Consider the following 24,160-nt stretch of genomic DNA (forward strand, 5'->3'; position numbering starts at 1 on the left):
TCTACCGGCCAGTTGATTTGCTTTCGCGTGGCAAGGAGGGCCACTTCTCCAGAGATTGTCCGTCGGCGACGACGAGGGTTACTGCAGTGCAGGCAGTGCCACTTCAGATGGTTCCCCTTCCACCTGCCTCGGCACCGGCAGTGCCACCATCTTCTGGGAGAGTTTATACTCTGGATCGTCAGCAGTCGGATCGAGCTCCGAACCTTGTCAGAGGTACTGTTACGATTGGTTCATCAGCTGTTGATGTGTTGTTTGACTCTGGGGCTACGCATTCTTTTGTTGCTACCCCGACAGAAATTGTGTGATGATTGACTGTTGTGCCAAGCGTGTAGTGTTGTCTCCGTGTGATTCCACAGCCAGTTCCTCGCCGTACATTTCGTTGCTGCAGGCTAGGAGAGCCTTGAGAGCAGGGGCATTCGGTTATGTCATGTTGGGAGGTTTGGTGAGTGGTACCCAGGAGGACATCACCGGCATTCCTGTGGTGAGGGAATTCCTCGAGGTGTTTCCTGAGGATATTCCTGAGTTTCCGCCACAGAGGGAGATAGAGTTCTCCATAGATCTGTTGCCTGGTGTGGGGCCGATCTCTTTAGCTCCATACCGGATGTCGCCACCGGAGTTGGCAGAGCTGAAGAAGCATATTGAGGATCTTTCAGCGAAAGACTTCATTAGACCGAGTGTGTCTCCTTGGGGAGCACCGGTTATCTTCGTGAAGAAGAAGGACGGGACAATGCGATTGTGCACCGACTACAGGCAGCTGAACAAGGTGACAATCAAGAACAAGTATCCTCTTCCTCGGATTGATGATCTGTTGGATCAGCTCAGGGGTGCTTGTGTGTATTCCAAGATTGATCTCCGGTCCGGATACCATCAGATTCGGGTGAAGCCGGAGGATGTCCCGAAGACCGCATTTCGCTCGAGATATGGTCATTTTGAGTACTTGGTGATTCCGTTCGGTCTCACCAATGCACCTGCTGTGTTCATGGATTACATGAACAGGATTTTCCAGCCGTACCTGGATCAGTTTGTGATCGTCTTCATTGACGATATTTTGATTTACTCCAAGACGGAGGAAGAGCATGTGGAGCATTTGAGAACTGTCTGCTAGTGCTGAAGGAGAAGAAGTTGTATGCAAAGCCTTCAAAGTGTGAGTTTTGGCTCAAGTCTGTGAAGTTTCTTGGGCATGTCATTTCTGCTGAGGGAGTTGCAGTGGATCCGAACAAGATTGAGGCCGTACTGGATTGGGAGAGACCCAAGACAGTTACGGAAGTGAGGAGCTTTCTGGGTTTGGCAGGTTACTATCGGAGGTTCATCAAGGGATTCTCCACCATGGTTTTGCCATTGACTCGCCTTACTCGGAAGGAGACTCCATTTGTGTGGACTCACGAGTGTGAGGTCTGTTTTCAGGAGTTGAAGGAGAGACTGACTACTGCTCCTGTGTTGGTCCTTCCTGATCCTGCGCTTGAGATTGAGCTTTACACCGACGCCTCCGGGAAGGGGCTAGGTTGTGTGTTGATGCAGTTGGGCAAAGTGATTGCCTATGCTTCGAGGCAGTTGAAACCTCATGAGGAGAACTACCCTACTCATGACTTGGAGCTGGCTGCTATTGTGTTTGCTTTCAAGATTTGGAGGCATTATCTTTTTGGCTTGAGGTTTGTGGTGTTCAGTGACCACAAGAGTTTGAAGTACCTGTTCGACCAGAAGGAGTTGAACATGAGGCAGAGGAGATGGATGGAGTTCATAAAGGACTACGACTTCGAGCTAAGGTATCATCCTGGCAAGGCCAATGTGGTAGCTGATGCTTTGAGTCGGAAATCCAGTAGTTCATCCAGTTTGTTACTTGGTAACTTTGATGTGGTTGAGAAGTTCCGCAACTTGGCAGTGACCGCTCCGTGTGAGAGTGTACTTCGCGGATTGGAAGCATCTGATGTTGTGAACGAGATGCTTGAAAAGATTAAAGAGGCACAAGTTCAGAGAGAGTGTCTGGATTATGTGAAGAACCAAGACGGTGTGTCTTGGAATGAGGATGGAGTGCTTTTGTTTCAGCAGAGGATTGTAGTTCCTCGAGGCCCGTTGACGGAGGAGATTATGGCAGAAGGTCATAAGGGTCAGTTTTCTATCCACCCTGGTGCTACTAAGATGTATCAAGACTTGAAGAAGAACTTCTGGTGGCCGGGCATGAAGAAAGATGTTGCTGTCTTTGTGTCTAAGTGTTTGGTTTGCCAGAAGGTGAAGATTGAGCATCAGAGACCGTCTGGTGAACTTCAACCTCTTGAAGTACCACAGTGGAAGTGGGAAGGTATTTCCATGGACTTCGTGGTGGGATTGCCGAAGACTCAGGCGGGTTGTGACTCTATTTGGGTCATTGTGGACAGACTGACGAAGTCTGCCCATTTTCTTCCAGTGAAGGTGAGCTTCACTACAGAGCAGTTGGCCAAGCTTTATGTCCGCGAGATTGTGAGGCTTCACGGGGTGCCCGAGAGTATCATTAGTGATAGGGACCCGAAGTTCACGTCTCGGTTCTGGGAGGCGCTGCAGGAGGCTTTTGGTACGCAGTTGAGATTGAGTACCGCCTATCACCCTCAGACTGATGGACAGACTGAGAGGACCATCCAAACCTTGGAGGACATGTTGCGAGCTTGCACGTTGGAGCAAGGCTCGGCATGGGATAGGTACCTTCCGTTGGTTGAGTTTTCTTACAACAACAGCTTTCATGCTAGCCTGGGCATGGCGCCCTACGAAGCACTGTATGGTAGGAGGTGTCGGACTCCTACTTGTTGGTCTGAGGTTGGGGATAAGGAGCTTTTTGGCTTGGACTTTGTCCAGGATACCACCTTGCAGATCCAGATGATCCGTGAAAAGTTGAAGAAGGCGCAGAATCGCCAGAAGAGCTACTATGATGTTAAGCATCGTCCGCTGGAGTTCAGTGAGGGTGAGCATGTGTTTGTGAGACTTTCACCTGTCACCGGTGTAGGTCGGGCACTCGGAGTGAGGAAGCTGAGCCCGCGATATATTGGGCCATACCAGATTCTTGGTAGAGTAGGACCTGTTGCCTACCGGCTTGCCTTGCCTCCGAACCTGACTAACATCCACGACGTGTTTCATGTGTCTCAGCTTCGGAAGTACATAGCAGATCCGTCGCACGTGGTACAACCGGATGATGTGGAGGTTCGGGAGAACCTAAAGACTCCCGTCGGACCACTCAGAATTCTCGATCGTGGCGAGAAGCAGCTGAGGAGCAAGATCATTCCGATGGTCAAGGTGCAGTGGACCGGAAGGACTCCTGAGGAGTGTACTTGGGAGCGTGAGGACGAGCTTCTCCGGCAGTACCCCGGGTTTCGACCAGGTATGTTTCTGATTTTGAGGTCAAAATCCTAAAAAGGTGGGGTGAATGTAAGAACCCGCACCGTTAATTAAGGTATTTAATTAATTAATTATGTGAAAATAGGAAATGATTCCATAATTAACCCTAATAATTATTAAGAGGCTTTAATAATTATGATAAGTGATTAAGAATGCTGAAAGTCGCTTTTCGGAAGAAAAGTGCAGATACCGGTTCTGCTAGTCGGTATAAATGCATACCGAAAAAGTATCCCAGAAAATTAAAGTAAGTACATGATAATTACTAGAATAACATGTAGGACTTGTAAAACGAGTTTCAAGTCCAAATAATGAGAACTGGTGCTAGAAACCGGTACTGGCTTTGAAAAGCGCGTACCAGAAAGTTGCTCAGAAAATCATAAGAAAAATATGATAAATCTTAGAAAATTATGTAGTTTCAGAATCCAAAGTTTGGGATTAAAATGCTAAGCGTAGCAATTAAAGTTAATACAGTGAGTTTAAGTGGGTTTTGGCTATAAATACACTCATTAAGTGGGCACAAAACCCTAGAACCTCATTCCTACGTGAACACCTTTGGGGGCTGATCAGTTTACACTATTCCATTGCTGACTTGGTGCTTCTTTGGCTTGTCTTCACCATTTCTTCATGAGAAACCACCAAATGATCATCTTTTCTCTTGATTCTTCCTTGTAAACACCTTGTGGTTGTGTTGGGGTTGTGTGAGAGGCTTGGTTTCTGAGTTGGTGAGTTGTTTTGGGGTGCTTTTGGTGCTGACTTTGGAGGTTGGAGTTGTTGAGCCATTGTAATGGCATTTTGAGCTCCAAGGAGCTTCCTTTGTGAAGAAAGGGCCAAGCTTTGTTGGCATTTCCGTTTTGTGTTCAAGTCAGAATCTTTGAACCTTGTTGGAGAGCTCCAAGAGCCTTCCTTGTGGCTGAGTTTGAACCTCCATTGGTATACCTTGAACTTTCCTTTGAATTTTCATGAAAATGGCTGGTTTATGTTATAAAATGAGTTAACTTTAATCTTTCAAGCTTAAGGTTGTTAATGTAAGTCTAAAATGTGGTATTGAACTTCTGTTTTGGGTCAAGACCGGACCTTGGGTCATGGGATGGCAATTTGGCTTCGGATTATGCAGAAAAAATCTGCATAATGCTGTTCTGCCCGCGTGGTAATCGATTACTTTTGATTGGTAATCGGTTACCATGTGTGGTAATCGATTACCTTGCTGGTGGTAATCGATTACCATGTGCAGTAATCGATTACCAGTACTTGGTAATCGATTACCACCTGTGAAAATGACCAGAAACCTGTTTTGTGCAAATGTGACAGCAACGACCTAGTTTAGTAAAATTGAGATATCTCGAGCTACAGAGCTCTAAATTGAGTGAGGTTTGGACCTATGTGAAGCTAACACATAGGGTTACAACTCTGTAAAATTCAGTAGCCATTGGATCAGTTATTTGATCGCAGTGTCTAGTTTATGTCGCGTTTTGGTTGCTGGAAATTCCGTTTGCAGCAGTCTCCTTGCGTAAATCATAATCGGAGTTATACAACTCCGATTGAGACATAAAGTATATCGTTGGAAATATCAAGATGTCTAGTTAAACATTGTAAATATTAGAATGTGAATATTGATATAATTGTTGGTCTAAAACAGATTGTGATTCTGCTCTGTTTGGACTTTGAGCTTGTGTGGACTCTTGGCTTGGATAGCTAGCTTAGAGGTAAGCTTTCGTGTCCTCGGTTTAGCCATGTTGTGGTTCCACCATGTCCCATGGGGATATGGTATATGCATGCTGTGTTACATGCTTTTGATGTTTTGGAAATGTTGTTGAGCTATTATATGTTAGTGCCTTGTTGATATGCATGGAGGTGTTCCACCTATACGGTAAGCCTGAGTATGTAGAACATACAAGAGGGTGAGGCTGTGGGTGAGGTGCAAGCGGTGTTCCTTGTACTACATGTAGGGAATAGACGTATTCCTACATTTCTCTGGCCAGTAGATAGTGATTACACACATGCCATAGATATCTGTTGCACTACATAGTTTTGGAACTGATAATGATATAAATGCTTTTAGAACTTATATTGCACATGTAAGTGAGCTTGGGGTGGAAGATCCTTGAGGACCCCTTGTCTTACTGAGATTTCTTGTTTAGAGATCTCACCCCACGTTTGGGGAATGCTTATTTCAGGGTCAGGTAATGTTGAGACCTCAGGCGGCGGGAGGCCGGAGCTGAGTTAGATTGCTGTTATATTATGCTGCCATGATTGGATGCTGGATTTGCATGTTGTTTATGCTTATAGCTTCAGTTATGTTTATGGAGTTTTATGTTGAGACTTGTTGTTTACTATGCTTATTTGGTTAGCATGGGGATTGTCCATGACACATAGTATTGTTATGTCTTGTTTATGTCTTGCGCCTTTTGAAGTTGTAATAATGTATCAGGATATTGTCCGGATTACGAGATGTAATACCGTGATTTAGATACACACTTTATTTATATATTGAGGTATTTCAGTAGATGTCTTATTGCAATTTACATACAGGCGATATTTTATGAAATTGATTAAGTAATCAAGTTGGTAATTGATAATGATGTCATAATTGAAAAGAAAAAGTATATTCCGCAATTTTTAATTAAGCACCGCTTAATACGATGTAATGTTAATATTCCGAGTATACACGGGGTGCTAGAAATCTCAGTAAGACAAGGGGTCCTCAAGGATCTTCCACCCCAATCTCACTTACATGTGCAATATAAGTTCAAAAAGCATTTATATCATTATCAGTTCCAAAACTATGTAGTGCAACAGATATCTATGGCATGTGTGTAATCACTATCTACTGGCCAGAGAAATGTAGGAATACGTTTATTCCCTACATGTAGTACAAGGAACACCGCTTGCACCTCACCCACAACCTCACCCTCTTGTATGTTCTACATACTCAGGCTTACCGTATAGGTGGAACACCTCCATGCATATCAACAAGGCACTAACATACAATAGCTCAACAGCATTTCCAAAACATCAAAAGCATGTAACACAACATGCATATACCATATCCCCATGGGACATGGTGGAACCACAACATGGCTAAACCGAGGACACGAAAGCTTACCTCTAAGCTAGCTATCTAATGCCACAAGCTCAAAGTCCAATCACAGCAGATCACAATCTGATATGAACCAAATATAAATCAATAACATGTACCACATGCATACAAAATAAAGACAACGCCTTTTCATTATGTTTTCAAGTCTTAAAGCTTCTATCAAAGCCACAAGCCCTTAATCCCATGATTCTGGCTTAGACTAATACATACAGAAGTTCAACTTCATCAAACTAGGGTCTACAAACTCCCAATAGCCTATTGTACACACAACATAGCTACTTTTCTGTGAAATCCCAGAATATCCGGATATTCCTCGGGACCATATCCGGATATCTCACTGTCCATATCCGGATGTGCAATATCCGGATATACAGATTCACATATCCGGATATCAAATATCCGGATATCCCAAAACTACATATCTGGATATCCAATATCTCGATATCCCAAAACTACATATCCGGATATCCAATATCCGGATATCTGTTCGACAAATATCCGGATATTTCACGACAGAAAGCAGTTTCTGCATTTTCGTGAAGATATCCCTTAAAGGTTCCCTTTTTACCGATTTTAAACACCTAATCATGCATTTCTAGGCGAGTTCAACATTACCCAACAACAAGTTATCATCTTTTAGTCATTAGATGCATCAAGGTACCATTTTTAAGCCTTAAAACTCAAGTTAAAGGTTGGTACAACATACCAAGGTTCAAAACTTAGAATGGAGATGCTCTTGGAGCTCAACACAGCCCCTCACGTCTGACTCAAGGAAGATGCACGAAAATGGCTTCACAAAGGTTGGTTCTTTAACACAAAGGTCACCACTTAGACCTCCAAAAACCAAAACCAAGCTTCTCTCAACCCAAAATCTCAAGTCAGCAACCAAACCTCCCTCACACAGACTTCACAACTCAAAAACAACACCACAAACCCCTTCCCAAAGGTGACTCTCCCTCACACAAGTGTTTAAGAAGAAGAAACCACAAAGAACAAGGAAGAAATGGCTCCAAGACTCTCAAGGAAGAAGAACACAGCAATGGAACAGTGCCAAGGTGCACTTAGCCACCAAGTCACGTATAGAATTCTGATCCTAGGGTTTTGTGCCCATAATGGGAGTATTTATAGCCTAAACACACTTAAACACACAGTATTAACTTTAATTTTCACGCTTAGCATTTTAATCCCAAACTTTGGATTATGAAACTAAATAATTTTCTAAGATTTATCATATTTTTCTTTTATTTTTCTGAGCACCTTTCCGGTACGCGCTTTTCAAAGCCAGTACCGGTTTCTAGCACCAGTTCTCATTATTTGGACTTGAAACTCGTTTTACAAGTCCTACATATTATTCTAGTAATTATCATGCACTTACTTTAATTTTCCGGGATACTTTTTCGGTACGCATTTATACCGACTAGCAGAACCGGTATCTGTACTTTTCTTCCGAAAAGCGACTTTCAGCATTCTTAATTACTTATTATGCTTATTAAGCCTCATAAATAATTATTAGGGTCAATTATGGAATCGTTTCCTAATTTTGCATGATTAATTAATTAAATACCTTAATTAATGGTGCAGGTTCTTACAGGGGTAGTGTAGAACATGAATGCTTACGTTATTTCTGTAACTGGCAATTTCATCATCAGTGTTCTAGTATTCAAGGAATTGGAACTAGTACTCTGATGTAATCTTTAAAATCTTAGTGCTTAATGTATGTATTAAGAAGGGAATTACCAAGGGATTGGGGTTCTTGATTAATGATCAACCAAGGTAGTAAGGGATTACATCTTGGTGATAATAAAAAGGTTGATTGACATCACATGGAAGATAATTCATAATGGGATTGATTCTTACATAAGTTTATGGTTGAGGAACATTGATTTCTTACTACTTGTTGTTAAATTATAATTTACATTTTAGTTATTTTATCAAGTCCATATACAGTTCAATTTCTGGTGACAATTATCAATGCATTCAAAGAATTCTTGTTTGATTCAACTTAATTATAAATGGTTAGTTGGTGTTTGAACACAAATCCTCGTGGGAACTATCTTTACTTATCATTTTATTACTTGTACGACTAGTACACTCGCTAAAGTCACAACAAATTTTTGGCTCCGTTGCCGGGGATTTGTTCTTCAACATTGACAGACACCATTGATATTTGAGATTGAATTTTTATTATTTTCAGCAATTTATATTTATGTGTGAAGTTTTGTTCAATTCCAATTCTGGTGTATGCGAGGTACTATTAATCCAAACTCTTTGTTGTTTGATCTAGAATTAGAAAAGACAATTAAGAAGAACAGAAAGGCAGCAAGACAAAGGAAGTTACAAGAAAAGGGTGAATCCAGTGTGACAAATCAGGAAGAGGTCATGGAAGAAAATCACAGGCCACCACCACAGAGGACATTAGGAGATTACATGACTCCCACTGTCATTCCACCGATTGGGAGTGTTATTCGACCCACTGTGGAGCCTAACAACTTTGAGTTGAAACCAACATTAGTACAACTGGTGCAGAAAGAACAGTTTGCTGGCACAAGTGCAGAAGATCCATATCTGCACATTGAGAATTTCTTACTTTTGAGCGATACGGTGAAGATCAATGGTGTGACTAGAGATGCTATCTTGTTAAGATTGTTCACTCATTCACTGAAGGATGATGCAAGAAGATGGTTATAATCATTACCTCAAGGAAGTATCACAACTTGGGATGATCTGCAGACTAAGATTTTAGCTTGGTTCTTTTCAGCATCAAAAAGGGCGAAGTTGAAGGATGAGATTACAGAGTTCAAACAAAAAGAATCAGAGTCTATCTATGAAGCTTGGGAGAGGTTCAAAACACTCTTGAGGAAATGTCCACAACATGGAATCGAAGTGTGGAATCAAGCGGAAATATTTCTCCAAGGGTTGACAACCAACACAAGGACATTGGTGAATGCCACAACTGGTGGTTCATTAACAACCAAGACTCTTCAGGAAGCCCTTGACATATTTGAATCTCTAGCATCTCAAGAATTTGACAATGCTCCAGTAAATGACAGAAGAACGAGAATTATAAAACTTGATGGTTATGATGCTTTGTTAGCCAAGAATGATCAGATGATGCAAATGCAAAAACAACAACAACAGTTGGATGCTCTCACTAAGCAGCTATCTTCTCAAAAGGTTGCTTCTGTAGACACTAATCCTATGTGTGCAAATTGTTGGAAATGCCATGTTACAGAAGATTGTGATTATGGGAGATCTGCAGAACAAGCAGAAGTGAATGGGGTATGGTATAATCAGAAGAACCAGAACAACCAGGGGCAAAATTTGTATGTTCCGCCATGGGAGAATAGAAATCAACACCCAGGGTTCGGTTATAGTTCTAATCATCAGTTGAATCCTCCACTGCATCCTCCACCACATTCTTCACAACAAGGTGATACCTCTGCATGGGAGAAAGCTTTTACCCAGTTATCTAAGATGACTACAGATTTTATTCAGGATTCAAATTCTTTCAGAGAAGAAGAAACTTCTGCATTCATGCAAGAGACAAAAACATCATTTAGGAACCAGGAAGCATCTATCCAGAATTTAGAGACTCAAATTGGTCAGTTGTCCAGACAGATATCCGAGAGACCACAGGGGAAGTTCCCAATTGATACAATGGTGAATCCAAAAGAGCATTGCAAATCCATTATTACAAGAAGTGGGCTTGTGCTTGAACCGGTTAAAAAGAAAGTGGAAGAAAAGAAAGAGGAGGAATAAGTTGTTGTTGAAGATGATGTAGTCAAAAATGATGAAAAAGAACAAGTTAAGGAAGATAAGAAAGAAGATGAAGTACTTGTTGAAAATAATTCTTCACCCAAGAAGTTGATGAAGTGGGAGAAGAAGAAAATGGCTGACAAGCAAGACCAACCAATTAATCTATCTCCACATGCCAAAGTTCCTTATCCTCAGAGGTTGAAGCAAGAAATTCGGAAACAGCATTATGCAAGGTTTCTGGATATTTTCAAGAAACTACAGATCAACATTCCATTTGCTGAAGCCTTGGAAAATATGCCCCACTATGCAAAATTTATGAAGGATCTTTTGTCTAAGAAAAGGAAGTTAAAAGATGGTGAGACAGTGGCTTTAACGGAGGAATGTAGCGCCCTTATTCAAAATAAGCTTCCTCCAAATTTAAAGGACCCAGGTAGTTTCAGCATTCTGATTGCTATTGGAGATGTGGAAGTAAGAAAAGCACTTTATGACTTGGGGGCCAGTATAAATTTGATGCCATTATCTGTCTGCAGAGCTTTGGGGATTAACAAGTTGAAAACCACTAATGTTATCCTACATCTAGCAGATAGATCAATTAAGAGACCAGAAAGGGTGGTAGAAGATGTTCTGGTCAAGGTGGATAAATTCATTTTCCCTGTAAATTTTGTAATACTAGATATGGAAGAGGAGGATACTGAAAGTCCTCTACTCCTAGGGAGACCATTCTTAGCCACTGCAAGATCCCTGATTGATGTTGAACAAGCAAAGTTGATGTTAAGGGTGAATGAAGAAACAATCACCATTGATGTGTTTGAAGCTATTAAACATCCTATTGATGTGGAGGATTGTTTCAGAGTAGAAGTCATACAGGAGGCTGTGGAAGAAGTGATAGAAGAGGAAAACTCTTCACTTGAGGAAGACAAATTCAAGGAGGAAACAAGTGTGGAATACTTTGCAGAAGAAAGGAAAGTAGAAGAGTTAAAAATGAAAGTATATGATATTCCTAAGGGAGCACCCAAGGTGGAACTTAAAGAACTTCCATCAAATCTCCAGTATGTGTTTCTTGGAGATGATCAAACATACCCAGCCATTATTAATGCATTATTGTCTGAAGGGGAGGAAGTAAAGTTGATTGAAGTTCTTAAAAAGAACAAGACAGCCATGTGATGGTTATTTTCAGACCTCAAGGGTATCAACCCTTCTTTATGCACTCATAAAATATTGATGGAAGAGGAGGTTAAACCAGTGAGGCAACCACAGAGAAGACTCAATCCTACTATGAAGGAGGTAGTGAGGAAGGAAGTGGTGAAGTTGCTTGATGCTGGAATGATCTATCCTATTTCAGACAGTGCTTGGGTGATTCCAGTGCAGACAGTGCCCAAGAAAGGAGGAATGACTGTTGTGAGGAATGAGAATAATGAATTAATTCCCACAAGAACAGTCACTGGCTGGAGAATGTGCATAGATTACCGGAGACTCAACTTAGCAACCCGGAAGGATCATTTCCTTATTCCATTCCTAGACCAAATGCTAGAGAGATTGGCAAGACATGCTTTATACTGCTTTTTATATGGATACTCAGGTTACAACCAGATAGATGTGGCTCCAGAAGATTAGGAGAAAACTGCATTCACTTGCCCATATGGAATCTTTGCATATCGAAGGATGCCTTTCGGCTTATGCAATGCACCAGCGACTTTTCAAAGGTGCATGCTTTCCATATTCTCTGACATGGTAGAAAAATGCATTGAAATTTTTATGGATGATATTTCTGTATTTGGTCCTACTTTTGATGCCTGTCTATAAAATTTACATAGTGTTGTCCTGTCTAGAAAATTTGGTCCTAATCTTGTATTGAATTGGGAAAAGTGTCACTTCATGGTGACAGAAGGTATTGTTTTGGGACACAAGGTGTCTAGAAGAGGAATTGAAGTGGATAAAGCCAAAATCTCTGTTATTGAGAAACTTCCCCCTCCCATAAATGTCAAAGGTGTGAGAAGTTTTCTTGGTCATGCCAATTTTTATAGACGCTTTATAAAAGATTTTTCAAAGATTGCAAAACCTTTATGCAAGTTGTTAGGGAAGGAACAAGAGTTTGTGTTCACTGATGACTGCCTGCATGCATTTAATATTTTGAAAGAAAAATTGATCATTGCACCAATAATCATGGCACCTGATTTTTCACTACCTTCTGAGCTGATGTGTGATGCAAGTGATTATGTTGTGGGAGTGGTACTAGGCCAAAGAAAAGACAAATTATTGCATGTCATTTACTATGCCAGTAAAATTCTTAATGATGCACAAAAGAATTATGCTACTAATGAAGAGGAATTATTGGCTATTGTGTATGCATTTGACAAATTTAGGTCATACCTGCTAGGTTCAAAGGTGATTGTTTACACTGACCTTGCAGCTTTAAAGTATTTGTTAACCAAGCAGGATGCTAAGCCCAGGTTACTCCGATGGATGTTACTCCTACAAGAGTTTGAAGTGGAAATCAAAGATAAAAAGGGAGTTGAAAACTTGCTGGCTGATCACTTATCCAGGATAACAGAGAAAAATCTACAAGAAGGACCGGAAGTAGTGATTCAAGAAGAGTTCCCTGATGAGTACATACTGGCCATAAGTACTGTTTCCAAGTTGGTGCAGGATCACGTCTTGACAATTAATACTCCACCATGGTTTGCAGATTTTGCAAATTACAAGGCGGCTGGAGCAATGCCTAAAGATTTCACATGGCAACAAAGAAACAAATTTCTACATTATGTAAGGAGATATATTTGGGATGAACCATACCTCTTCTACAGGTGTTCAGATGGGGTAATCCGAAGATGTATTCCAGAGGAGGAACAACAAGATGTCTTATGGCACTGTCATGGTTCAGCCTATGGTGGACACTTCGCAGGTGAAAGAACTGCAGCAAAAGTTTTGATGAGTGGTTTCTATTGGCCAACATTGTACAAGGATGCAAGGAAGTATGTGGAAGCATGTGACAACTGTATGAGGACTGGTAATATCTCCAGGAGACATGAAATGCCATTGAACAATATACTGGAGGTGGAAATCTTTGATGTTTGGGGTATGGATTTCGTGGGAACCTTTCCCTCTTCCTACTCCAATAAGTACATCCTGGTGGCAGTGGATTATGTATCAAAATGGGTTGAAGCCATAGCCACACAAACTAATGATTCTCGGGTTGTGATCGCATTCCTGAAAAAGAATATCTTTGTGCGATTTGGAGTCCCGAGAGCCATAATCAGTGATGGGGGAGCACATTTTGACAACCGGTTGGTAGAAGTTGCTCTTGCAAAATATGGAGTCAGGCATAAGATATGTACCCCGTACCATACACAGGCTTGTGGTCAGGTTGAGATTTATAACAGAGAACTTAAGCGTATAATGGAAAAGATTGTTGGAAATGCTAGGACTCAATGGTCTAAGAAACTTGATGACACCTTATGAGCTTACCGTACAGCATTCAAGACTCCTATTGGAATGTCTCAATTCCAATTGTTATTTGGGAAAGCATGTCATTTACCAGTAGGGTTGGAACATAGAGCATTGTGGGCTTCAAGTTTTTAAACTTTGATTCCAAAGCAGCAAGTGAGAAAAGGTTACTTCAATTGGATGAACTGGATGAATTCCGTCTTTCTGCATATGAAAGTGCAAGCTTATACAAAGAAAAGACCAAGCTATGGCATGACAGGAAGATCACACCCAGGGATTTCAAGGTGGGCAACCAAGTTCTGCTGTTCAATTCTAGGTTGAAGTTATTTTCAGGAAAGTTAAAGTCCAGATGGTCTGGACCATTTGTGGTGAAGGATATTAAGTCTTATGGAGCGGTGGAAATTAGTCCCTTGGATTCTGACCGAAGCTTTACCGTCAATGGTCAGAGGTTGAAGTTGTACATTGGTAGTGCTGTAGACAGGCAACTTCTTACAGTTGCCTTGATGGAGGTAAGTTAAGTGAAGAACGTCAGGCTCGTGACGTTAAACACGCGCTAAGTGGGAGGCAACCCACTATATCAGGTAAGTAATATATAATTCATATTAATAATATTAAAAAAAAAATTAAAATTTTTTGGGAAATTTGACAAGTGATGGGTGCTAAAACGTTCCTTCTTGGACGTTTTAGCGGTTCAGAGATGCATCACAATGCAAAACTCTGGCCCATAGCGCTAAAACGTCTGTTTGACCGTTTTAGCATTCCACAAGGGCATCATCGTGCAAACATTCTGGTTAAGCGCGCTAAAACTTTCAGTTTTGACCATTTTAGCGCGCTGATGCACACAACCATGTGCACATTTTTCTGGACCTCGGCGCTAAAATGTTTTGTTTGAACGTTTTAGCATCGCGTCACTTATTTGAGTTACACGGTTATTCATTCACTTTTTCCTCACTCTCTCATTCCCTCTTCTATTTCCAAAAAAAAAAAATTTCGTACTCTTCTCCCTCTCTTCTACATTCATCGGCTATATTCTCATCAAGGTATGTTCAACTTTCCATTACTCATGTTGTAACATCATCGATTGTACATGCTTTGTATGTTGTAATATCATTTGTTTTCATATGTTTTGGATGGTGTGATCTTTGGATTATGATTTTCATGTTTTAATTGTAAATAATTGGGTAATGTTGTATGTCCATGATTGTTGTTGGGTACTTATGGTTTTAATTATTTGGGATGAAAGGAATCCCAAATATTTTATACACATTATTCATTGCCCACTCGCACATCAAGTGTTTGTGGTATTGCCTGACTCAGAAAAGCCGAAGCGCTAAAACGCTTACCAGCCAACGTTTTAGCGCTCCACCATTTTGTACCACGAAATTGCCAGGACGCTAAAACGCTCCCTGTAAACGTTGTAGCGCCCTGGCCCTGATACATGCATGATTTTAGGTTGCTAGTCTGGCATTGTGGGGGTTGTTTTTCCTTCACATTTTGGATCCCTCTCAACTAATTCTTTCAAATTTAAATCTGGGAATTGTGATCCATTATCTCTCAAATGCTTTGACTTATTGACTGACTTCTTCTTCCATATTGTTAGGACCATGTCTTCTTATGATGACAAACTATGGAGAAGTGCCGCCCATGAAGCCAGATTTAGTGAGAAGACATCTTCCAGGCCTTTTGTCCAAGAGAGAAAATTCGTCTTGGACAAAGATGAATATCCTAATTTTTAGTCTCAGTTGGTAAAGTGGGAATGGGAGACTTTTGGCATGATGTTGGACAATAGCAGTCAAGCTATTTGTCAGGAATTTTATGCAAATGCTTATAATGGGGATGAAGGTGGCAAGCGACATTTTGTCAGTCTAGTACGGGGGAAGAAGGTGAAGTTTGATGCTCATACCATTCAGAAACTTTTGAAGATCACTTATTGTGATTACATACAGAACAAAACTGTCAGTTTCTGAAGACTTGGGAAAGGATTGACATTCCTCCAAAGAGAAGCAACCCTGATTTTGAAACTTGGACTAAATTGGGAGCGACTGAGCCTGTTTTGCAAACTATAGCCAAGCCTAATGAAAAATAGCAGATGAAGAAGGATGAGGTAAATCCCAAGTTACTGTGGTTAAGGCAGTTGAATGGACAGGCCAGGGTATGGTTCCACTTTGTGGTTTTGAATGTATTGCCTTCCTCCAACCAGACGGAGGTTATTATGATGCGAGCTGTGTTGATTTACACCATCATGACTGGGAAGAAAGTGGAACTCCCCATCATTCTTCAAAATAGTATTTATGACATGGCACATTCTGATAGCAGTACTTCAGCACTGGGTCACAGTTCTTTGATCTAGCATCTATGTAAGAGAGCTGGAGTTGACATTGCTGATAATGGGGCGCATGTTAAGTTGCACCCTGAAATTAATGCCAAGATGATCACCACACAGCTTCGGATTGGAGGAGGAGCAACCACCGGTTTGACACCGGGAAGGAAGAACATGACAGAGGCCGAGTCCGAGTCCGTACGGCAGAGGCGATCAGGGGAGCAGTGGCTGATCAACACTGAGGTTCGTTTAGGGTATTTACGCCGCCATCTCAAGTTCATGCAGACGAGTCAAAAATCATTTCAGACTCAGATGTTTCAGATGCTGACAGCCCTTTGTGAGGCCCAGGGAATAGAGCCGGCAGCATTTCAGGCTGAGGATTATCCTCATTCAGAGGATGAGGACGCATTTTGTAACATCCCACGTAATTAGGAAAAATATATAAAATACGATAAGGCATGAGAATGCAAGTGAGAGAATTTGAATTACATATAATATACGTTGGTCTTCGAATTATTTTGCTATTAGTATGGAATTAATTTAAATTAGGGACTCATTTGAATAACCAGGGTAAATGAATAATTAATTACAAGAATAAGTGAGTACCTATTAGGCATGTGAAACTTTTATTATAAATGTATAAATAAAGGTAATGGTAACATGTAGAAGGAATTAAAATCATTTACAAGACAGGGAACTTAGTAACTCTTGGGCTAGTCATAAAATAACAAAGCAATTGAATTTGTAAACTCATGATTCCTAAGCCTAGTGGGCCGAACTTATAGGGCCTTAAGAAACATCCATGAGTCAGCCCAAGCTCATTCACTCTTTGCCCTAATCTTATCCCAACTTAAGAGATCCCATCATGGCAGTCTCCCATTGGTTGAAATCTCCACATGGCAGGAACCCCACCTTCTCTCCTTTATGCGTCTAGGATAGTGACATAGGAAACAAAAATTCTGTTTAAGTTCATTTAGTCAAACCAAGTCAGCTTCTCTTTACTTCTTTCATCACATGCGCTTAGGGAGCTCCAAAAAGGAGTCTGATTGCTTGCTGCTTTGAATAAATTTTTCAGCTTTAATTCAAAACTTGTTCAGCCCCTAGCATGCATCCAATAAGAGAAGAGAACGCAGTTTGCATGCTATCTCATTGGCTGGAACACCTCACTCCTCCTCACCCTCTCAGCCGTTGAAAGGAGTAGAAAGTATTGAACAAATTCTGTTTGGTATAGTCTTTATATTCTGTATCAAAACTCCTCTCCTCTTACCCCTCATGCGCTGATTTCTGTAGAAAAGAATACAGACTGAAGTCTTAAACCAGAAACAACAACAAACCCAGCAAAATCATCCCCTTCCTTCCACTTAATAAACCGTGATTGAGGTTACAGCAAAGAAACACAAGGTCTTGCATCATTTTTCCCTCCCTTGATCGTGAGTAACAGTGAGAAACACACATAGAAAAATTGCCAAACCATACCCTACTCTCACCTACCCTTCCTAGAAATCGTGGAGCTGTAGGAGTTATATCAGATTTGTAATCACATCTTGTCCCTCCTTTTCCTTACTCGGTGGCACACCCTTATCCAAGAGTAATCATTTTAGACGTGAGGAGTTGCTGTTTCGTAGAACTTGGAAGGCAGTGGTGTTACTCCCTGGTCTGTCCGACTTTCTTGTGTGCTGCAAGAGAGGTAAGCACACCACATCTCCTTCCCCACTCTAGCCAAGTCGTGAAGCATGATAGGAAGTAGCTCTTGCATTTCCTTTAGCCGTATGATTATTTCTGCCATATTGAGAACATTGGGTCATAGTTTGAAAACATAAAGAAAAGTAACGTTGGAATAACCTTATAATAAATTTTGGGCTGTTACAAATTAAATAATAAAACAGCATGCTTGGACCTTTTTTTAGCGCACTCAATATGGAGTAAATGCATTAGAATAAGTCATCTTAAATGGTTGGTACATGAAACCGATTCTGACTTGAATTATGTCTCTGAGAATTCATGAAACAATGCAATTTGAACAGCATGATTAGGCTTTTGTAGTGTACTAGGTATGAGGAAGTTGAATTTTGAATAAGCTCCCAATTAATGCATAGACAAGCCCATTCTGTCTTGGTAAAATTCTGATATATATTAGGTTTTCTTGAAATAAAAATACAGTATGAGTTTAGGCCCTCCTGCACGTCATTCAGTCTTGTAGAATTACAAATTTGAATAAATTGTCATGAACTCCTATGTGATAAACCGATGCTGCCTGGTCAAGGAAACTTGAAAATCCTTGCTGTAAAACGTCGGTAAAGAATTAAGTGAAATCAAAATATCTTTGAGAAAAAGGGACCCTAATGGCCGAATGGGTGCAGAAGCATTTAAGCATGGAAAAATTGTTGATAATTGATTGGAATGGTTGGAATGTATTCTGATTTTGTTATGCCTCTAAATTAGGTGCGAAAAATCATTGAGACGTGGACTGTTTCACTGCTTATTGGTAAATTAATTTTCGACGTGCGAGGTATGTGTTAGGCGGTATTACCTTCTGTGACTGCTAGCTAGTACATGAATTGTGAACGTTGCTCTCATGATTTGGATTCGAATTATGTATAAGTCATTCGTATGCTATTCTTGAATATGATATGCTGGATATTCTGTTTTGAAAAGTAAATATATTCAGCAACTTGATATTGGAAATCCATGGTGTATATGCCATTCTGATTATTATTTAGTCATGCATACTCTTGTCATAATTTTTAGATTTTTGTTTGTGTGCGAACCATGGCATAGCATACATGCATAAATTTCATGTTGTTTTCTGAATTAAAAATAAGTATGAAAAGTAAGCATACGTTTGAGCACGCATCATATGGGCATCCCTCCGGTACCAGGGTATGGGACACTTGGCTTCAGTACGCTTAGGTACAGTTGGAGCCCTTCTGAGGAGCCACCCAGGGTACTCCACTGTTCTGTTAGTGTTACGTGCACAGTAGTGCTATGAACGTACACTTCTGGCGTTATATACGCACAATGATTATGATTTAGTGATACGTGCACCGTAGTGCTATGAACGTACACTTCTGGCATTATATACGCACTATGATTATGATTAGTATTTGTCGGATTTGAACTGATGATGCGACTGCTTTGTAATTCTGTATTTAGTTAGTACTGTTGCATTACTGGTTTTGTTGCCACACTACTGGGATTTCTCTCACCCCTTTGGGGCTGCTATTTTTACAAAATGGCAGGAGGACGTAAACGCTTTTGAGGACTTGGATATTTGCTGTTGGCTTCTACTGTTTTGGGCATGTTGCTATTGATGTGATATTTTATGGATGACTGTATGAAATTGAGAAACTTTTATTACTGTGAAATATGATTTTATTATTGCATTACGATTTTATGACCAGCAAGTATTATGGAAACAGATGTTGAAATGTTTGCGAAAAGGATTTTGACATGTTATCTAAATGCTGAGTTTTGAAAAGTCTTTGCGAGCACTTTATACGTTGTCGTACTGGGGCTATGGACCTCCGATTTTCTTATAATTTATATGCTAGCCCCAGGTGTCTAGTTTCATTATATATAAACCTTGCAAAGAAATTTTGAAAGCTCGATTTATTATGAATTTTACCAGTTAGGACGTTTGTGATATTTTCACTGTTTTATCTCTTATTTTGCGAGTTATGTTTCGAGGGGCAAACGAACTCCAAATTACTATTATTTTATATGAATGTGAAGCCCCAGATGTCTAGTTTCCAGATTACAAAGAATACTTTTTTGAATCGTTGAACTGGATTTTATACGAATTTTTAAAGATAGCAAGGTCTATCAGGAAATTTATATTTTTAGTAAGTTTAAGAAATTTTGCGTACTCTGATTTTTGTAATTAACCAGATCCCCTCTTTAGTTTTAATTGGCAATGTAAAAGCGATTTTTTTTTCAATCTTGAAAATACTATTAAAGAACTCTAATTCCGCGTAGCAAACAACTCTCTTGGAGGCCTACAAGAGAGGGTGTTACACATTTGAGGTAGCTGCTACAACATTCTTTGAAGAGCGTGTTGATGAGGATGAGGCTATGATTGAAGCCATAGCTGCCAAGGGGACAGATGCTATACCTGCTACTGATCAGACTGCTGGCGATCAGCCTGTTGGAGTTAGTTCTGGTATGGAGGAGGATCAGACTGCTGATGATGATTATACACCGCTTCCTACTGCAGATCCAGGATCAGATCCTCTTACCTCAGATGAGGAGGACTCGGAGTCTCACATTGACTCTTGATTGTCCTCCGCTTTAGTTTCTGCTATTTTCATTTTCATTTCTTTTAGTTTATTTTGTTGTTAGTTTACTTTTGTAATTCGGTTAAGTACATTGAGATATTCACTGTTTTTGCATGATGCATATTGCGATAGTACTGATGCTATTGGTTGATATATGAATGTGTTTCAGTGATCAATTGCTGTTTTAAATTTAAATTAGTTGCTGGGGACAACAACGTTTAAATCTGAGAATTGGGTGTGATCAATCTTTTTCTTTTCTAAGTTTTCTTGTGTGATCTTGATTTTAGTTGTGATATTGAGTTTGGATTTCAGTTGTGATATGGAATTCCATGAGGATTTGACTGATCAAAGTTTTAGATGATTGATCAAATTAAGGATACAATCTTATACCTTGCATGTTGAGCAAAAATGAAATGATTGCATGACTCATTCAATGTGTAAGAGTAGAGAGATTAGTTGTGATACATATAGAGAAAGTCGAGCATGCACTCTGAACTGTGAGAAATTGAGCCTACACAGAAAATTTTGTTCAGAGAGCACTTCACTGCATGAATAACTCTAGAACTTGTCATGTTTCTTGCTTGAAATGGTTTATGATGTGTAGTGTAGAAATGATTGAGGCACTTCCTTCTTGAACCAGAAATTTTAAATGACCAACCTTAATGTTTCCATTGCATGAAACCCTTGAGTTTAAGCCTGTTTGTCTATAAAACCAAGAGCCTACATTCATTCAAATCCTTCAAATTAAAAGTTTCAGATAAGTGATAATGGATGAAAGTTCTGTTGGGGGAAAAGTGTTCCTGCAATAAATGAATGCACAAAGTGTTATAAAGTGTTGGAGATATAGAAAAGAAGGAAGAAAGAAGAAAAAGGGAATTAAAGACACAAAGTGTCTGAAAAAAAATAAGACAGAGGGAAGAAAAAGAAAAAAAAAAGGGTATTACAGACACAAAGTGTCTGGAAGAAAAAGGAGGAAGAAAGGTTCAAAGAAGGTATAAGAGATGAAAAGGAAGAAAGTTTGGGGGAATTAAGAAGAATATGATAAATATTGTGATCCTCCTCTTAGCTGAATCTGATTCATTTAATCTGAACCCTTCCTTTAACATAACTTCTACCTCTAGTCAAGCCACATACCAAGCCATATTGCCAACTATACAAAGATCTTTTTGATCTGCTCTACAGATCATTGTTATTGTAGAAAGTGAGAAGATGGGCAAGCCTATGGTAGTTTGAGTACAGTGAAGATTGAATGATAAGTGCACCTTTAAACACTAGAGTGCAAGAGAGTTGAATTCTCACAATTTTTTATAAGTTCCTAGTGAGGGGGTGTTTTGTTTGAAAGTCTCTGTATATCATCTTTACTGATCTGTTGAAAAGTCACAAATGATGTTGGACAAATGATAGGAAATAAGAGATTGCATGGTTATAAGCTTGTATCATGAAATGTTGATCTTCTGTAATTGAAGTCCATCTTCATGAATTTCATTTGTAAAGAATCTCAAGTTCTTCTCTGTTTTTAATTCATTACTGAGGACACCAATGTTCAAATCTGGGAATTGTGATAAACCCTTGTTTTATAAGGTTTTTAAGCTTGAATTAGCTTAATTTGTGTGATTAAATGGATGGAAAAGAGGGTCAATGTCCTGGAAAGTCCTAAATACAAGTTCTGAAACTTGTGTTAAAAATTTACATTATTCTTGCAGGGAAATAAAGCTCAAGAAGCAAAAGAGAGAAGGAAGAAGATTTTGAAGAAATTGGAGAATTCTAAGTGTTGAGCGCTAAAATGTCCAAAGTGAACGTTTTAGCGCGCTGCTGCAAAATGAATCCAAAAATTGCTGGTGCCGAGCGCTAAAACGTCCAATGCAAAAGTTTTAGCGCTCTGCTGTTCAAAAAGATTCTGGTCTTGAACGCTAAAACGTTCAAGTCAAATGTTTTAGCGCTGAAGACAGCTGAAAGTAGTTGGGCATCCGTCAAAGTTGAACGCTAAAACGTCCAACAGGGAACGTTTTAGCGCCCATGTCAATTTTTGGATGTTATTCAGTTGGAATTTGTAAACTATAAAAGGCCAAAGGGCCTTCACATTTGGGAGATCCTTTGATTTGACATTTTACTCTCTGAAATTCTAAATTCCTTAGGTCCTAGTTTTTGTATTAGTTTAGTGGACTTTATGTAATTGTGATTGAAGATTGAAGATTCAACATCATGACAATAGAGTTTAATCTTTCCTCTTCTTTTGTTATTTCTTTTCTCATGTCTGAGTAGAGTCCTTTGTAGTTAGATTTCAATGGAACTCAAAGATGAATTTATGTATGGTTGATTGAATATTATGATTATCTTTTATGTGATGATATGAAATTGTCTTTATATATTCTTTCCATTAAGGGGAAGTGTAGAACAGGAATGTTTACGTTATTTCTGTAACTGGCAATTTCATCATCAGTGTTCTAGTATTCAAGGAATTGGAACTAGTACTCTGATGTAATCTTTAAAATCTTAGTGCTTAATGTATGTATTAAGAAGGGAATTACCAAGGGATTGGGGTTCTTGATTAATGTATCGACCAAGGTAGTAAGGGATCACATCTTGGTGATAATAAAAAGGTTGATTGACATCATATGGAAGATAATTCATAATGGGATTGATTCTTACCTAAATTTGTGGTTGAGGAACATTGATTTCTTACTACTTGTTGTAAAATTATAATTCACATTTTAGTTATTTTATCAAGTCCAAATACAGTTTAATTTCTAGTGACAATTATCAATGCATTCAAAGAATTCTTGTTTGATTCAACTTAATTATAAATGGTTAGTTGGTGATTGAACACAAATCCTCGTGGGAACGATCTTTACTTATCATTTTATTACTTGTACGACTAGTGAACTTGCTAAAGTCACAACACTTGACTCGCCAATGTCGTCATGGTAAAAAAGCCTAGCAAAAAATGAAGGGTCTGCACAGATTATACAGACCTAAATAAGGTATTTCCAAAGGACTCTTACCCTTGCCCAATACAGACCAGCTTATAGACAACTCGGTTGGGTTCCAATTGTTATCTTTCATGGATGCTTATTACGGCTACAATCAGATCCCAATGTACCCAGAAGATCAAGAAAAAACAGCCTTTTATCACTGAAAGGGCGAATTACTGCTACAATGTGATTCCCTTTGGCCTCAAAAACTCAAAAGCCACATACCAAAGAATGATGAACAAAGTGTTCGAGGATCAACTCGGCAATAATGTTGAAGTATATATAGACGATATGATTGTTAAATCGTTTGATAAGACAAATCATGTCCGGGATTTGGATCAAACATTTCAGAAGCTCAGAAATAACCGCATCCGTCTGAACCCGGTAAAGTATGCGTTTGGAGTCCCGGCAGGAAATTTCTTGGGCTTTATGTTAACCCATAGGGGGATTGAAGAAAATCCAGACAAATGTAAAGCAGTATTGGATATGAAAGCTCCTAAGAACAAGAAAGAGGTTCAATAACTGATAGGTAGACTGGCTTCCTTAACCAGATTTCTACCTAAGTCGGCTGAAAATGGCCTCCCATTCTTCAAGTTGTTAAATAAAGAAGCTATGCATGGATGAAACCCGGAATGTGAGTCTAGGTTTGACAAAATATAGAAAAGTTTAGCAGCCCCACCAGTACTATCCAATCCAGAACCAGCAGATACATTGATTTTATACTTGGCTATTGAAGAAGAGGCAATAAGCGTTGTGCTAGTTAAGGAAACAAGTAAAGGCCAGAAACCGATTTAGTTTGTTAGCAGGGCTGTGCAAGTGTTTGAATTGAGATATCCGAAATTGGAGAAATTGGCGTTCGCCTTGCTTATCACGACAAAGGAGACTCCGGCCATATTTTCAAGGATATCAGATAATAGTCAGAACTAATCAACCCATA

General features: G+C 39.7%; 2 protein-coding genes and 1 non-coding gene across 3 annotated transcripts; 2 read left to right on the forward strand and 1 right to left on the reverse strand.

Annotated features, from left to right (window-relative positions):
• Window positions 1-8,698: 8,698 nt before the first annotated feature.
• On the forward strand, window positions 8,699-10,216 carry LOC133285718 (uncharacterized). The gene is made up of 2 exons (XM_061482985.1): window positions 8,699-9,071; window positions 9,216-10,216. The coding sequence occupies exons 1-2, from the start codon at window positions 8,699-8,701 to the stop codon at window positions 10,214-10,216; spliced, it is 1,374 nt and encodes a 457-aa protein (XP_061338969.1).
• LOC133285720 (small nucleolar RNA R71) lies at window positions 9,230-9,336 on the reverse strand. Its single transcript, XR_009748045.1, has one exon. It is a non-coding gene; the product is annotated as a small nucleolar RNA R71 (small nucleolar RNA).
• Window positions 10,217-10,507: 291 nt separating the features above from the next.
• Window positions 10,508-11,377, forward strand: LOC133285716 (uncharacterized). The gene has a single exon (XM_061482984.1). It carries the CDS (start codon window positions 10,508-10,510, stop codon window positions 11,375-11,377), a length of 870 nt encoding a protein of 289 aa, XP_061338968.1.
• Window positions 11,378-24,160: the final 12,783 nt, after the last annotated feature.

This window comes from Gastrolobium bilobum, unplaced genomic scaffold (genome assembly GCF_033153095.1).
Source record: "Gastrolobium bilobum isolate Gb01-03AN ecotype WA unplaced genomic scaffold, APGP_CSIRO_Gbil_v1 utg103210, whole genome shotgun sequence".
NCBI lineage: Eukaryota > Viridiplantae > Streptophyta > Magnoliopsida > Fabales > Fabaceae > Gastrolobium > Gastrolobium bilobum.